Below are 16203 nucleotides of genomic sequence, written 5' to 3' on the forward strand. Positions count from 1 at the left end.
GTTACATTTTTCTTTGTACTTTTCTGAACCTTTTGCATTTCTCAAAATACAGTTTATACCTTATATTGATGAAACCATATCCTGTTAACTAGTCAAAATATTGAATAAACCTAATCCTTGCCAGGATTTTAGAAAATTACTTTTCAAAATAAATGTTGGTTTCATTGCTTTCCCAAAAAATGGGCTGGTTATTTTTGTCATGTGAGAGATACATTCTTTATAATGTATCTTTTTACAACTTTTGTTTATTTAACTAAAGATTCTCTAAGGGACAGTGTTTGAAATCTTTCCTGATAATTGGGGGGTAAGATGTTAGTCTTGAGCTCACACGTAAAAATTGGTAAGTAGAATAATGTTTTGACTATTCTTTTGAAATGTCTGTACAATGAAACTGCAGAAAATTCCCAAAATGTATGATATATTTTAATGTTTAGACCTCCAAAATATGATTGCTTACATGCTGTTGTTCAATTTTTAAACAAAAGTTTATTTTCATTTTTGAAGATGACAAGGTCAAGACAGAGCGAGAATTGCCTCCATTTATTTATGGAAGAGATTTTAAATGCCAGAATTTTCACTACAAAGAGGATCAGTATTTTCATGTTCATGGAGGAATTGAATTTGATATCAGCACCCCTTCAATTGAGAATGCTTTGGAAGATTTTAAGGTTTTAATTATTATTGTTTCTGAAATGGTTTGTCACTTCACAGCTCTTTTATCCAATTCTTCAACCAGAGTCTCTGCTGTTACAGTCACTAGGCAGCTCTCCAAATGACTATCTTCACAAGCCATACACACACACAAAATCTTCATATATTCGGTAACATACATTAATTGTGAGTATATCTAAGGCCCTGTGTTAAATGTCAGAGACAAAATGATGAATAAGCTAGGTACAACTATCATCCCTGCAGAATTTACAGACTTCTAATGGGCCATATTTGCCCTAGAATAGTTAGCTGAAGAGTATAGTAGAAATCTTTGAATATTCTATACATATTCTTCCATTTTTCTCAAAGATTAGTATTAGACTAGAGACCCTCTAGAGTTTAAGAACTACAATAATTCTTCATCTGGAATTTAATACAAACATAATACATTTTAATTGTCATTGCTTTTCTACTTTCCCTATATTATATATCTTGAAAAAAATTTTCCCTCAATTCCAAAGAAGAGACTGGATACATACAGTTATTACCTGGGTCTTAGGGGATATTTTATTTAAAATTTGTCCTTTACATGTATACAAGTTCATCTAAAATAAGTCATAATTACTGAGATGTGTGTAAAGTTTTTTCAGCAATATAACTTATATTTTAGAACAATTTAGAAAAAATACGGGATTGTGCTGCTAATACATTTGCAGAAGATTCAGGATACAGAGAATATTACTCAATACCAGTCCTAAAATTTAATGGAAAAAGGTAAGGAACTTTCAGTAATTATTCAGTGTCATAATTTGCTGAAAGCAGAAAACCAGGAAAGTGTCAAAATGAAAAGACTAACTTAAAACCTCAGGATGGGGATCCTGGAACAATAATAGTCCCTGTGAATAACTACAGACTGTACAAAGTATTAAATGTTATATTTATCACTTCATACACTTTAATACATTCTGTGTAATAATCCTTAGATATTATAATTGGTTCTTATAATGAACACAGTGGTTAAATGGGGTAGGAGGTGGGGCTCAAGTCCTCTGGGCCCACTCAAAAGCAGTGGACTCAGCACACACTCCTTTGTTTAGATGAGGAATATATTAAATCCACTTCCTCTGCTGGGTCACATTATGCCTGTCAGCACTATTTTTCTCTCAGTATTGCTAGTATCTTTTATGTAAGTTCTAGGATTTTCTTATTTTGGACATGGAAATTTCTAAATAAGGGAAATAGAGTGCAGAGTGCATTTAAGTCAGAGGTAGAGATTAGAGATTTTAAAGCACACAGGAGTTTGTTTTTCTTAAAGTCTCAGAAGTAATTGAGAGGCTAGGACCACATCAGGAACTCTGGAGAATGGCAGCTTTTAAAGGGAGGTGGAGAGTAGCAGAGGAGAAAGCAAAAGAAACTAAGAAGGAGTGGCTAGAGGTAGAGGAGAACCAAGAAAGTATGAAAGTATGGTAACCAAATGGGGAGAATTTTTAAAATATGGAAATAGTTAAAAGCATCAAATTCAACAGAGGAAAAGGCCAAGTCAATTTAAGACCTAAAAGAGTCCTCTACATTTGGCAATGACTTGATAAAGAGAATTTTAGATGTGACTATGTGTAGTAAGTTGAAGGGTAAGATTGGAGAGAGTTCATGGGATGTGAAGAAGTAAAGACAAAGGTTATAGGGAGTTCCTGTTGTGGCTCAGTGGGTTGGAAACCCGACTAGTGTCCATGGGGCCATGGGTTCAATCCCTGGCCCCACTTAGTGGGTTAAGGATCTGGCATTGCTGTGAGCTGTGGTATAGGTTGCAGATGTAACTTGGATGCCATATTGCTGTAGCTGTGGTGTAGCCAGTAGCTATAGCTTCAATTTGACCCCTAGCCTGGGAGTTTCCATATGCCACAGGTGTGGCCCTCAAAAAAACAAAAGATGATAAATTTCTTTCAAGATGCATGGAAGTGCTTGGATGAGGACTCCCTCATAGCGCTGCCTATCTGGGCTTTCTGGGCTTCCAGTAATCACTTCTGTGTGGGCCAGTGTGGGTCTATGCATAGGTTTACATAATTCTGTGTTAAGAGACTTTTTCAGGGTACAATGACCCTCTATCACCTGCTGCTTCTCCAGTTTCTATGGTAGGACAGCCCCTTGCTGATTTTGATGCTTGAGTTGCATTGCATGATGAAACTGAATTTCTAAAAGAAATCAGCCCACCTCCCCCTGGTATTTGTTAAATTGATAAGTTTGTGTCATTACTTGAGCAGTAATCTGAGAGTACACCACTGAGCACTAGGGCCCCAAATGTAGTCAGCAGCTTCTGATTCCATAGCAATTTACCACAGCCAGAGCCAGCTCCCTGAAGAAGTATATGAAAAGACAGAGGTTTCTGACACTGAGATTCTCTTGGAGCAGAATGATTTAGAGCTGGGCCAGCCAAACACTAAAGGACATCCCTTGAGCCCAGATCTATGGACACGGTCTTGCAGGCCTTGGGGCTCTATTTACGGTGCCCACTTTTAGCAGTGAGTATAATACCAAGGAAAGGTGAGATGTTTTCTTCTAGAAATGTAGTTTAGTCATCCATTATGGTCTTAAGCCATATAGCTCCTTAAGGTCCATGAACCTGTCACCACTATGATTTGAAAGTCTTCACATCTGAGTAGGAATAAGAATAACTGCTCCTCAATTTTGGAGGCTGGAATCTAGTAAGTTAGGCAAGTCCCCAGAAATGAAGTTAGCACATCCACAAGTTGGGGCCCATGAACAAAGTGACAAATCCCACCACCTGGCCTGGAGAAGTACCTGTGAAGTATGCGTGAAGACAGATTTAGTTTATATTCTGTGGTCTAGTTTGCTTTGGGGGGAAGAGGATGGTGTACAGGAAGAATGACAACCTCGAATAAATGCTAACAGGTCCTCAAACATGCCTCTATCCATGCAGGGGTCTATTATATTCAGAAAATTGGAATTGAAGTAAAGGTAAGGGAAGAGAGAGAATTAACCTCTGATCAGTTCATAATGGAGTGTTTCCCTAAGACCTTCTTTAACTGATCTCTGAGGCCCAGTGATCCCCCTCAGCTTCTGGGCAAGGAGTTTCCTTAGCATAGAGTCACTGACCTTTCCCTGGAAATTAGCACAATGGAACAAACTTCTAGGAACCCTTGGGAAAACAGATAGACCCTGAGAAGCAAAGTGAAGAGCCATGGGAGGGGTTACCACCGTCAAGAATACTATATTTACAGAATCAATCAATAGTTGCCTTTAGAGCAGAAACCCAGGTAACATTAAGAGGATTCCCATTGGCAGAGGTAGGGTCAGCAGCTGAGGTCTTACCGCTGAAATCTGGGGATTGGTCAGGGTACCTAGCGGGCAGAAGTGGAAGAAGGCCACTATTTTCTTCTACTTGTGATGATAAGCAACCCTAGGGGACAGAGGCATTTACATTTTGTGAGAGGGGACTGGAGCTGTTGTCTACCTATGTCTCAAGGACCTGGTGGGTTGGGGTTTCTCTAGTCCACTGCTGCAGTGAATAGAAATCAAGGAGCCATTACCCAAACCATCATTGCACATCAGACTCACAGTAACTCTTGAGAAAGTAAATGTAGACATAAATAGATTAAAAGAGTTAATATATAAATTTGCAAGAAGAGAGTAAGCAGGTGGTTAGAAGGTAAACCTAGAACTCCTTTGGTCAGAGTTAGAGCTTTCAGTGACTTTTAGACAGTGCCCTTGGCAGTGGCATGGGAAGGACGGAGACATTTACAAAGGCCAATATAGAGAAGATACCTGTTATAAAAGACCTGATTAGTAACAATTAATAACCATGTTATTAAAATATTTACATCAAGTACATTTTAAACTATATTTGTATTTAAATTGTAATTGTTAAAGAAAAGCCAGCATAGAAAAAAAAATAGCAACTCACTTCCATGTTGGAAAAACTTGTATTTTTTTCTTTTCTTTTCTTTTTTTAATAGCTACTATGTGATCAGTTTTGAACTTGAAACTTTCTATCAGCAATTATATAAGACACAGTGGTGGGGAGCCATAAATGAAATAGTGAACAATCTGAGACTGAAAAGACTTCCACTGACGGATGCTCAATTGCATGAACAATTTAAGAAAAAATTTGGTTTCAAAAAAGCTATGAAGTGCAAGGTATTTCCGTGATTACCACCTAATTTAATGTAGGAAATTATAAACAAGTATGTTTCAAATTTTTATTGTAGTGATACATAATAGGTTAAATACGTAATTAAGTTTCCACATTTTAGCAGCTAAAAAGCTCTACAATTCCAGAGTACAAATTTCTGGCCAGGTTGCAGAACATGTTTAAGAATGGAATTGTGATTAATTTTAATAATGGCCAATATTTATTGAGTGCTTATTCTGCATGTGAGGCACTACTGTAAATCCTTTCAACAAATTCTTTCAAGGTACTAGTACTATTGTTATTCGTATTTTATAAATGAGAAATTTGAGGAGCAGCAAATTAAGGATCTTTGCCAAATCACATCTAGTATATTGCAGAGTGTGTCATGGGAACTAAACCTAAGGAGCAAACTTTCCTTCCTGAATCAAGTCTTTGTATCTGCTTCATTATGCCTTGACTTCTAGAATTGTTAAATTAAATGGTGAGTTCATCAGTTTCAAAGACTACATTGGCATTTACTTACCTTTTATTTGTTCTAGTGTCCGTAAATTTTTTTTGTGTGTGCACTTTTTAGGGCTGCACCCGCAGCACATGGAGGTTCCCAGGCCAGGGGTCTAATCAGAGCTACAGCCGCTGGCCTACTCCACAGCCACTGCAACACTAGATCCAAGCCTCATCTGTGACCTACGCCACAGCTCACGGCAATGCCGGATCCTTAACCCACTGAGTAAGGCCAGGGATCGAACTCGCAACCTCATGGTTTCTAGTCGGATTCATTAACCACTGAGCCATGACGAGAACTCCACCAGTGAGATATTTTCCACATGGATCTTATGAAAATTCTACTGTAATTGAGCACCAATCATGTGATCATATAAATATATTTCCTTGCCTGTTTTCATTAAACTAAATTTTAGATGTATTTTGAAGAAACTAATTTGGGCCTTCCTCATAATTTTAGAGTATTCCGTTTGGTATGAAGTCTGCTGTTGAAAGAGGATTATCTGCTGTTTTCCACACATTTAGCCGTAAAACCTCAAGCTCAACGATCAATGTTTCAGATGAGGCAGGTTATGCTATTTTCCATTACGCTGCTCTACACAACAGAGTTCCAATTGTATGTCAACTGTGCAATGCCAACTTCAATGTCAACCAGAGACGTTTTATTATAGTTAGCCAAGGTACCGTAGGGTTTTTAAATCCTAAACTGTTTTTATTTTACTTACCCCTATTCAGCATTAGGCATGCATGTTGATTTTATAGCAAGGTTAAAATAAAACATTGGTTCCTAGAACAAAGTTGAGCTTTTGTTTCATTTATCTCAGAGGGGCTCCTTTTAGTTTTCTAAGTTCACTCATTGCTCCCTTATACAGTATTATTTATTTGTTTACTGTTTCCCTCACTTGAATATAAGCTCCATGAAGGACAAGGATTTGGTTTACTTTGTCATGGTGTTCTAGTGCCCAGAAGAAAGCGTTGCATTGGTAGGTGCTTGAGACATAGTTGTTGAATGCATGCATGATGGATGAATTCAGGGTATCATTTGATAATCACTGATATAATTAATATACAGTAATGTACTATAGATAGTCTGAGAAAAGGGAGATAGGAACCCCAGGCAGAACATCCATTTCTTATCCCAGGTTCTTAACTAGGTAATAGTTTCTTCATACTACATAAACTTAAATTATTTTAGTAACAAAAAATTCCTCTACAATCATATTTTTCTGGATTAATGACCCTTTAAGGCTAATTTAGTTTAAACTTTAAAAAGGAAATTTTCCAAATTATTAAATATACACACATACTTATGTGTTCACTGGAATAAATTTAACTAGTATAAAAATAATAAAGTTGTGAATGAAAGTGGAATAGTAAAGTTGGAAATAAAGCCTCTGCATTAAAAGAGAAATAAAGTGTTGGGAATGGCTGAGGCAATTATATTAGCAATAAGAAATGGTAATTTTATATTTTAACTTGCTACCTTAAGAAGCTGTTTTAAATTTTCACACATCAAAACAAAATGTGCTGCTTTAATCCTGTTGACTACTGATAAATTTCATATTCTATCAATATAATTAAAATATTTTGGTATTAAGATGCTTCTATTCTTAATTAAAATATTCAATACATAATTAATTTAGTTCAAATAGAGTGCAAATTCAGTCAGAATGCAGTGGGTGGCCTGTTATTTAAAGATGGTTTAAATGTCTTTGGTATATTAAAAAAAAAACTTTAGTAATTAAAGTCTCTCATCCTGTGACTACTTGAATTTCCATTTGCTGAGAACTGGGTAGAGTTTGAAGTACAGAAAACGTCCAATTCTACTGGATGTCTATGTGTTATTACTAAACCAACACAAAACTGGTGCCTGTGAGTTTTGGCCAGCTATATGCGAGGCAGTGTCTTCAGGTCTGCTGTGATGTCTTGTCAGGTGTATGTCCAGGCCCAGAGGGCTTGGCCAAAAGTTATACTAGTCCTGTTTGATATAATCCTGTCATCTTCATCTAAGCATAGTCATTTTGTCCTCAATTTTGACTAATTTAGGAAACTGCTGCATATTAGTAATCATACTTCTTTGTGTATTCTCTTTTAAAACAGAATCATCAAAACTGGACATTAAAAAAGAAAGAAATGGTAAGACATAAGTAAAATATTTGGTGCATTTTTAAAAGCTTACTTCATATATTAAAACTTATAGTATAAAATCTCCAAAATGCTGTCACATGAGAGTAACACAAAATGATTTTTATCTATGTTTTGAAGTATAATTTTTTCTAACAACAGTTGTTTTTTCATATTTCTCTTAAGTTTTTTTAACTATGGAATTTGCAAATTACCTCTATTTATTTTTATAAAATTAGGCCGCAAAGTGGGTTTTATGCTTTAAAAAAAAAAACCAGTTAATATTATTTAGATATGCTGCCATCTAGTGACAGTAACAATCTATGACATCTGAGGTATGAGTCATTCTAGAGACGTGACCTAAGTACTATGTTTGAAGAAAACAAAAAAAAAATTTAAAGGATACCCCTCTCTATATATCTACATGTAAAAGGCTATACCTTCACATTCTATATAATTCAAGGAGGGTTTGTTTTTAAAGAAACAATTTACAACATCTTGAATTTTGTTGTTATTCAAAACAGCCACCTTCCATGGGTGAGAGAACAGCTAATTTGAGATGCCCTCAGAGGAGAAAAGTATCCTGACCTCATTATCCTCCTCCTCCTCCAATCTCCTGTGGAGGGTCCCCTCATTGACAGCTACCGACAAGAAGCCAGAGGGTGGGTTGGGGGAGGGTTGCTAAATCAGAAGCAGAGGGCAGGGAGGTGGTAAAGAGAGGTGAGTGGGGCTGGAGGGGAATGAGGAAATTTATCTGGTCCACCTACTCTGTAGGACTTTGCAGTTGAGTAATAGTAGTACACCTTCTTCATCATTGCTCTAATTTTTTTTCTTTTCTAAATATCACTTATGGCTACCTTGTCAATATCACTTATTGACTCCCTCAGTTTAATACAAGGTCCATAAAGGGTAAGGATTTGGCTTTTTTACTTTGTCATAGTATTCTTGTGCCCGAAGAAAGTGTGGGATTAGTAGGTGTCCAGGAATAGTTGTTGAATGAATGTATGATGACAAATGCAGGGTAGCATCTCACAGTCACTGGCATTAATATATAAGTGACGTACTATAGAAATTCAAAGAAAAGAGAGATAAAAATGGCTTTTAGGTCCCAACAAAACATCTATTCTTTAGACCAGGGTTCTTTCTCTACCCGAGAATATTTTCTTCAGACTACGTAAACTCCTCCAGAACTTCCTTGATTCAAGCATGACTTAGGAAAGTGTTTCTCAGCCTCAGCACTACTGACACTGTGGCTTTGATAATTGTTGTGGGGGGCTGTCCTATGCTCTAAAATGTGTAGAAGTATCCCTGGCCCCTATCCATTAAATACCAGTAGCAACCCCCACCCCCAGCTGGGACAACCAAATGTCATCAGACAATGCATATTTCAAGGCGAGGCTACAAATTTTAAATATATAGAAATATATATAAATCACCCAGGTATCTTGTTAAATGAAGACTGAGTCAGAGGGCCTGGGCAGGAGCCAAGATCCTGCATTTCCAGCAAGCACATTTTAAAGGATTAAGAGGCGGATATAAGAATAGTATTCTTGCCCCTGGATTTTGCTGAAATATTTTTTTGGAGGAGGGTGAAGAGGAGAGGGAGAAAAGGTCAGTGGGGTGGTTAGTGTTGTTTGAAAAAACAAACAAACAAAAACTTCAGTTCCTTTTGTTATGTTTTTCCTGCCAAGAGCTGCTAATTGCCTTTCACTGACTGAAATGAACCAATAGGTTCTATAATCCTATGATTAGGTCTCAGTCTTTTGGGGTGCCTGTGCTCCTGAGTCATGAATTTCAACTTGCTTCTCACTCCCTGCTGCCCCTTAGGTGGACCAGGATGGCTGGAGGGGGCTGTAGCTGGGTATTTCCGTTCCCCCAGGTAGGTTAGGCTATGATAAAACGTCAGCAAGTTGGGCTCTGGTAAAATAGAGCCTGAGGAACAGCCTTATTAAGAAAAATAGAATGCTCTGGTGTATTTCAAAATGGTTCCTTTGCCCTTTCCCCTGCTGGAAGCACAAGCAAGGGGATTTTTCTCTAATATTAACTGTGAGGACTTGGTCAAGTTCCTGGAGGTAAAACTCACTGAAGCATGGGGTCCCTCTGAAATTGCTAACACTCAGACTTGTCTGAACTGAGCCACCAGCAATTTGTCAACTACAGATCAGGTTTTCTGACCCTGCCAGTGGTTCCTGTGGTAGTTTCTGCCCTTGGATTTCTGCTCCAGCAAGTTGTAATTCTCTGAATTCGCCTGTCTATCTCTCCAGTTTTGGGTGCAGCTTTTTTGCCTTGTGACCTCACTTCTCTAATGGATCTGAGAAGAGTTGTTGATTTTTCAGTTCAAGTTTTTACTTGCTGTTAGGATGGATTGGGGATTTTTAGGCTCTTTATATGCCAGACCAGAAACTGGAAGACTAAGCATTCATTTTAAATAAATAGATTTGGGTCAGATGTTAGATTTTGAAAGAATGCTGTGGAGCTTAGACTGTTAAGGCAGGCAGGAGGCCACTGGAAGTTTCTGAGTTGGCAGAAAAACAATGCATCACTGAGGAAATATAATTTTTGCTAAGGAATAAATAAGGCTTAGGTAGAACCCTATCAGAGAAGTGTTATTTGGGAGAAGGAAGCTTTCAGACAGCAGAAATAACCCCAGGTGACTGGATAATTCATCATCCAAATCAGGAGTTTTAAAATGAAAGGGCACTACTAATAATTATGCATGGGCAACCTGGAATGTGTGGTCAGTCATTAAACAAAGGCCCAAATGAAGAGAACAAGGTGTGTGTGTGTTGTGTTATGTTTTTTTTACTTCCTTCTCTTTTTCTTTCTTTTTTTTTGGGGGGGGGGCTTTGAGGTTAACTTGGAGTCAGTATATCCCTTTCCTGTACTCATCATCAGGTGGCTTTAAGAAGCCACTAAAGAGTTTTAAGCAAGAAGGTAAAAAGATCAGATTTACATTTTGAAAAATTGAATTAGGAAGGGCAAGAACAAGGTGGGCATTTCAGCTGCAAGGTGATTAGGTGATTATGGCTTGGGGTAGGGTGGTGAAAGTAAAGATTAGATTCTAATCTTTATCAGAGATATTTAAACTTGGCAATGGATTGGTAATGGAGATGAGAAGAGAGGAGTCTTTCTAGTTTCTGGTCTGTAGAACTGGCTGGATGATGATATCCTACACTGATTTAGGGAGCAATGAATGACAATCAGTAGTTCAGTTTTTGAATATGTTAAGTCTGAAGTGGTGTGTGGAGATGCCTAGTGAGATGACAGATCTGGAGCTTGGAGAAAAAAAAAATCAGATCTAGGGACATAATCCTGGGAATCATCAACTTATAGATGGTAAGTGAAACTATTGAGAAGATAAAAGTCTTAAGGCTCATTTAGACATCAGAACAATGAAGAGATACCAAGGGAGACTGCAAATAAGTAGCAAGAGAGGCTGGAGAAAAACAGGAGGATCTTATATCACAAAAGCCAAGGGAAGGAACCATTTTAAAGCTGAAGAAGTGTTCAATTTATTGTTGAGAAGTAAGAGGAGAGTTGAAAAACACCCACTGGATTTAGTGATACAGAGGCCTTTTATGAGCAATTTTTTTTTTTCAATTTGTGTGTGTATGTGTGTGTGTGTGTTTTAGGGCTGCACCCGGGGCATATTGAGATTCCCAGGCTAGAGGTCGAATCAGAGCTACAGCTGCCAGCCTATATCACAGCCACAGCAACAGAGGATCCGAGCTGCATCTGCGACCTATACCACAGCTCACAGCAATGCTGAATCTATAACCCACTGAGCGAGGACACAGATTGAACCTGCAGCCTCATGGTTCCCAGTCAGGTTGTTTCCGCTGCACCACGACGGGAACTCCATTTTTTTTTTTTTTCCTATTTTAGAGAGTCTTATCTCCTACTACAAAGCATTTTAATAAAATGGAAAATAATTTAAACAGGAAATAATTTTATAACAAAAGTATTTTACACCATGACTTAATTTTACAAATATTTAATATTCTCAATGTTATTCTTCTTATCTTATAAAGAGATGTTTGTTTGTTTGTTTATTTTGGCTTTTTAGGGCTCCTCCTGTGGCATATGGAGGTTCCCAGGCTAGGGGTCAAATCAGAGCTGCAGCTGCCAGCCTACACCACAGCCAAAGCAACATGGGATCTGAGCTACATCTGGGACTCACACCACAGCTCAGGCAATGTCACATCCCCAACCCACTGAGTAAGCTCAGGGATCAAAACTGCAACCTCATGGATACTAGTCAGGTTCGTTAACCACTGAGCCACGATGGGAATGCCAAGATATTTATTTTTAATGGTCAGACATCCTGAGTTAAATAAAAAAATATGGAATTGCCTAAATTAATCCTTTTAATGATCTTAGAGCATTTATATCACAATACTAAGCTCTGTGGTTGGATATTAAAAAGACATATTTTTTAGGAGTGTTAAATCTTTGACCATTGAAGTAATGTCCATCTACTCTAGGTCCAACACCTCTACACCTGGCAGCACAGGCTTGCTCATTAGAAACAGCCATCTGTCTACTCTGTTTCAAAGCTGACTACACACTTTCTGAAAAAAGAGGCTGGATGCCGATTCACTTTGCTGCTTTCTATGACAATATCTGCATCATAATTGTTCTCTGTAGGAAGGATCCTAGTTTACTAGAAGCTGAGGCAACAGCTGAGTAAGTTATTAAGCATTTGTGAAAATATAAATTTATGCTTGCCCCAAACACTGACACTAAAAGGAAGGAAAGGTTATGACTGATTTGAAAGGCTATGTCAGGCTTTCTCTGCTGTCCTTTCTGGTCATTATTTCCTTCTATAGCTTGTCTTTAGAATTTATAAAGGTGGGAACTTCCAGTTTGAAAAATTAGAAAAGGAAAAGAAAAAGAGATGGGAGTTTCTATTAATTTATGTATGTTTTCTGTAAGAATAAGGAGTAAGCCCTCAGAAGTTTTTCTAAGCTATTCCCAAAAGTGTGGTTCGACAGATTAGTTTATCAGGTAAACTACTTAGTGTCCTGGAAGAAGTTTGAGACAGGGGAGGAGAACGTTGCTCTAAATTGGACCCTGCACAACCAGGAGGCCTCCTAAGAACCTGAGGCCAAAGTAGACAGACCCTGGACAACAGAAGAAATAGCTAATGGTATCCACAATAGAAAGACTTTAAAAAGAAGAAAATAATTTTTCAATAGGGAAACATCCCAAACAGTGTTCTGTTTCACAATTTAACTGAGTTATCAACCTTTAGGGGGGAGTATCAACCTTTAGGAGGTACCCTCTCCCAAGGGTACATTCTTGGCAAGTAATCTAAATGCCAAGTTATTATTTTGATTTGATTTTCAGATATTTCTGGGTCTCCAAATAGATTGTTCACTATTATTCAGCGTAGAAATCAATCCTCCTTAGATCGGGGTAGAGACGTGTATGGAGAAAACTTTCAGGAAACTAGGATCTCTGGCTAATAGATTCTCTGACAAGTAGATTCTGGAAAGAACTATGGAATGTGGGGACCTGAATTCAGTTCCTGGTTCTGTCATATTTTGACAAAGTGTCTTTGAGAAGAAGGGAGGTAAAAGACTGTGGATTGTAAAAGGTCAAACCATTGAAAATCAGAGGAGGAAGTAAGAGGCTATCTGTGAAGTAAGGAAGAAGCAAGGGGTTCATACAGAGGACAATTACCAAAGCTGAGATGTATGTGGAGCTAATGAGGAGTGTGTCCATGCTGATGTGTATGACTATGAAAGTGTGACAAGGAACTGAGAGATTAGGACACAAATGGTAGTTGGCATTGGTGTTGAGGTCACTGACAAGAGGAGGAGGCATGTTGGTGAGGCAATCAACACATGAGCTAGGATCATGGAAGAGGACCCAAATATCAGGAGGCAATGGCAATACGGAACTGGAAAGGGTAATATAACTTGATGACCTATCTTTCAAGTAAGGAAAATCAGAGCGATGGTGTTAGAAGTAAAAGTAATCTCTATTCCTGTCACTGAGTAGGAAAAAGAAATGAAGAGGAGAACAGTCTTATTAGAGTAGAAAATGGAGAAAATGAAGAGATGTTTTCTCAAAAAGGACAAGAGTTACCCCAGGGCCTCGGGAAAGGAGGACAGAGGAAAGCTTGGGGCTAGCTGGATATTGGTGAGCGTTCAAGGACAGGCAGCAAGAGAAGGGAGTTTCATGGAGAAGAAAGCATAGGTGACAAAGATACCCCCAAATATCTATGGTTTAAAGAAAGATAAGCATAGTTCTTTTTCATGAAGTCTGGGTTGGTAGTCAAGGGCTGGCCTGATGGCTTGGGAATATGAGGGATCCAGGCATCTCTTGTTGCTTCTTCAAATATGGTTACCATATCCTGGTACAAAATAGCATTTTTATTATTATTTTATCATTATTATGCCTGCATTCTAGCCATTAGAAGAAAGAGAGAGGAAAAGTAATGGTGCACCTTAGGGAATTGCCCAGGTAATGTCTACTAACATCACACTGGCCAAACTCAGTCCTGTGGCCTTACTTACCTACAAGGAAAGATAGGAAATGTTGTATTTGACTGGATTGTCATGTCCCCAACCAAAATATCTTCACTATCTAAAAGCAGATAGTGGGTTTTTGAGAAAAACTGTTGGTTTCTGCCAACAGAACTGGGGAAGCTGGGATTTGAGAACTGGACATGAAGTATAAAGAAATAGATTGGAACACTACCTGAGCTCCAGTTTCATCATTTGTAAAATGGGCTGATAATACTTGCCTTGCCTTTTCCCTTTATTAATACATTTGTAAGGATTCAATGAGATAGTGTATTCTAAGGACTTTGTACATTATCAGCTTATGAACAAATTATAAGACATAGTAATTAAGTTGGGAGAGAGGGCAGAGGCAAATACTAAGGACAGCCAAGGCAAGGGAGGCAAACTTATTTACATGTGGAATATACAGAACAAAAATATGTAAGGAAGAGAAGGTGATGTATAAATCCAACTTCCTTCAACAGCAATTTGGATAGTTTTACAAAAATAAATTTGACATTATAAGTGTACTCAATTATTATGACATATTTCTTGACTTCCAGGAATCAGTGTACACCACTGTTACTTGCTGCCACTTCAGGAGCACTGGACACTATCCAGTACCTACTTTCTCTTGGTGCTAATTGGAGAAAAACTGATATTAAAGGAAATAATATAATTCACTTATCAGTGTTAACCTTTCACACAGAGGTTCTCAAGCATATAATAGAGTTAAACATTCCTGAACTCCCAGTTTGGAAAACTTTGGTAGGTGAGTATAGAACACATAATATCTTTATAAATAAATTTTCTGACCATTATTCAGTTTAATTGTTGATACTCTAAAATAGAACAAATAAAATAGAACATACATCATATTTTGAGTTAAAACCAGAAATACAAAGAATACTGAACTATTTGTGTGTGTGCAAAAGTAGTTTTATTTCTAAATTGAAAGAATAATATCCCAGACTATATTTTAAACAATTATATTTATTTTTATTTTCCAACTCTCCAAAAATCCAATCATCCTCTTCACCATCAAAAAAGAAAATTAAAAGAAAGAAAAGAAGGAAAGAGATAGGAAATTAATGTTTGAGTGGAAAAGATAAGATTCTTTCCAATTCATTTCTCACTTCCCAATTTTAGAGACAAATTCAACATCTTTCCTCATATTTTGATAAATGGCATGTGAAAAATTCTATCTGAAGTTTTCCCCAATTTATATTCAATCTAGCCAGAAATATTATAAAGGTAAGAGTTACTGGCCAGCTAAATGTACACATCTAATTTTACTCCCTCCCAAGATGCTACTTAAATTACATGGAGATTAAATAGCAGCAAACAAGCATTGAAGAGAAAACAGAAAAAAAGAAATAAAATATTGCAGACAGGCAATTTTTAAGACTTACTAGACCAGAGAAATCACTCCAAGCCAACAGTGAGAAAGCTGAGAATGTCTCAGACTCACACTGTAAATCCCCAATAGACTGGGGAATTGGCAGTGCCAGCCAGAAGTTCTCTCTGCAGAGGCTGCCCCGGAAAGACCTAAAGATCTGAAGCAGGAATTCTCCCCAACTAACAGGAAACTGGGAATCTGACCCAAGAGAAAAGCAAAGGGAAATTCAAAGATGAGAGCAAAGGAATGTCCCAGAATGGAAACTGTGTAGCCAGATCAAAGGGAAAATGTGGGAGGAATTACTAACTGGTACAAAGAAAGCAGATGATCTAAAGTAAGAAAATTACTACCTCCAGGAAAGGCAAGAGTAAGGAAATACAAGATAGTGCCCTGAAATGCTTAGCTGTGAATAATATCTGTATATGCATTATAATGTGAGCATTGAATATTCATTTAACTAAAAACTATAAATATGGGGGAGGGGAGCAGAGGAAATGGCAGAGCAGTGTTGAAAGAGCTAGATTCTCATTTATCATAACATGGAGTCAATCAATGATATCTACAACTACTGTGGAGAACAGTATGGAGGTTCCCTAAAAATCTAAAAACAGAACTACCATATGATCCAGCAATCCCACTCCTGGGCATGTATGTGAAGAAAACCATAATTTGAAAAAATACATGTACCTCAATGTTCATTACAGCATTACTTTCAATAGCAAACACCTGAAAGCAACCTAGGTAGATGTTCATCAACGGAGGAATGGGTAAAGAAGATGTGGTATATATATACAGTGGACTATTATTCAGCAATAAAAAAGAACAAAATAATGCCATTTGCAGCAACATGGATCGACCTAGAGATTTTT

At 37.5% G+C, this 16203-nt stretch overlaps 1 protein-coding gene and 1 long non-coding RNA gene across 4 annotated transcripts in view; one reads left to right on the forward strand and one right to left on the reverse strand.

The window, feature by feature from the left end:
- LOC146396043 (uncharacterized) overlaps window positions 1-16203 on the reverse strand; it is a 152683-nt gene that overhangs the window by 110119 nt on the left and 26361 nt on the right. The window lies entirely within an intron of this gene.
- ANKAR (ankyrin and armadillo repeat containing) overlaps window positions 1-16203 on the forward strand; it is a 60558-nt gene that overhangs the window by 11562 nt on the left and 32793 nt on the right. For all 3 annotated transcript variants that reach the window (XR_014829382.1, XM_084999200.1, XM_084999201.1), the window contains exons 4-10: window positions 505-668; window positions 1322-1425; window positions 4623-4803; window positions 5760-5979; window positions 7400-7435; window positions 11908-12109; window positions 14499-14707. Coding sequence is in view for 2 of the 3 variants with exons in the window: in XM_084999200.1 (XP_084855326.1) it covers window positions 505-668; window positions 1322-1425; window positions 4623-4803; window positions 5760-5979; window positions 7400-7435; window positions 11908-12109; window positions 14499-14707 (1116 nt within the window). In the remaining variant the exon portion in view is untranslated. The remainder of the gene's footprint in view (window positions 1-504; window positions 669-1321; window positions 1426-4622; window positions 4804-5759; window positions 5980-7399; window positions 7436-11907; window positions 12110-14498; window positions 14708-16203) is intronic.

Source organism: Sus scrofa, chromosome 15 (assembly GCF_054392235.1).
Source record: "Sus scrofa isolate SSC_HxYL_T2T_F1_AM1 chromosome 15, Sscrofa_HxYL_maternal_Yorkshire_Landrace_v2.0, whole genome shotgun sequence".
Classification (NCBI taxonomy): Eukaryota; Metazoa; Chordata; class Mammalia; order Artiodactyla; family Suidae; genus Sus; species Sus scrofa.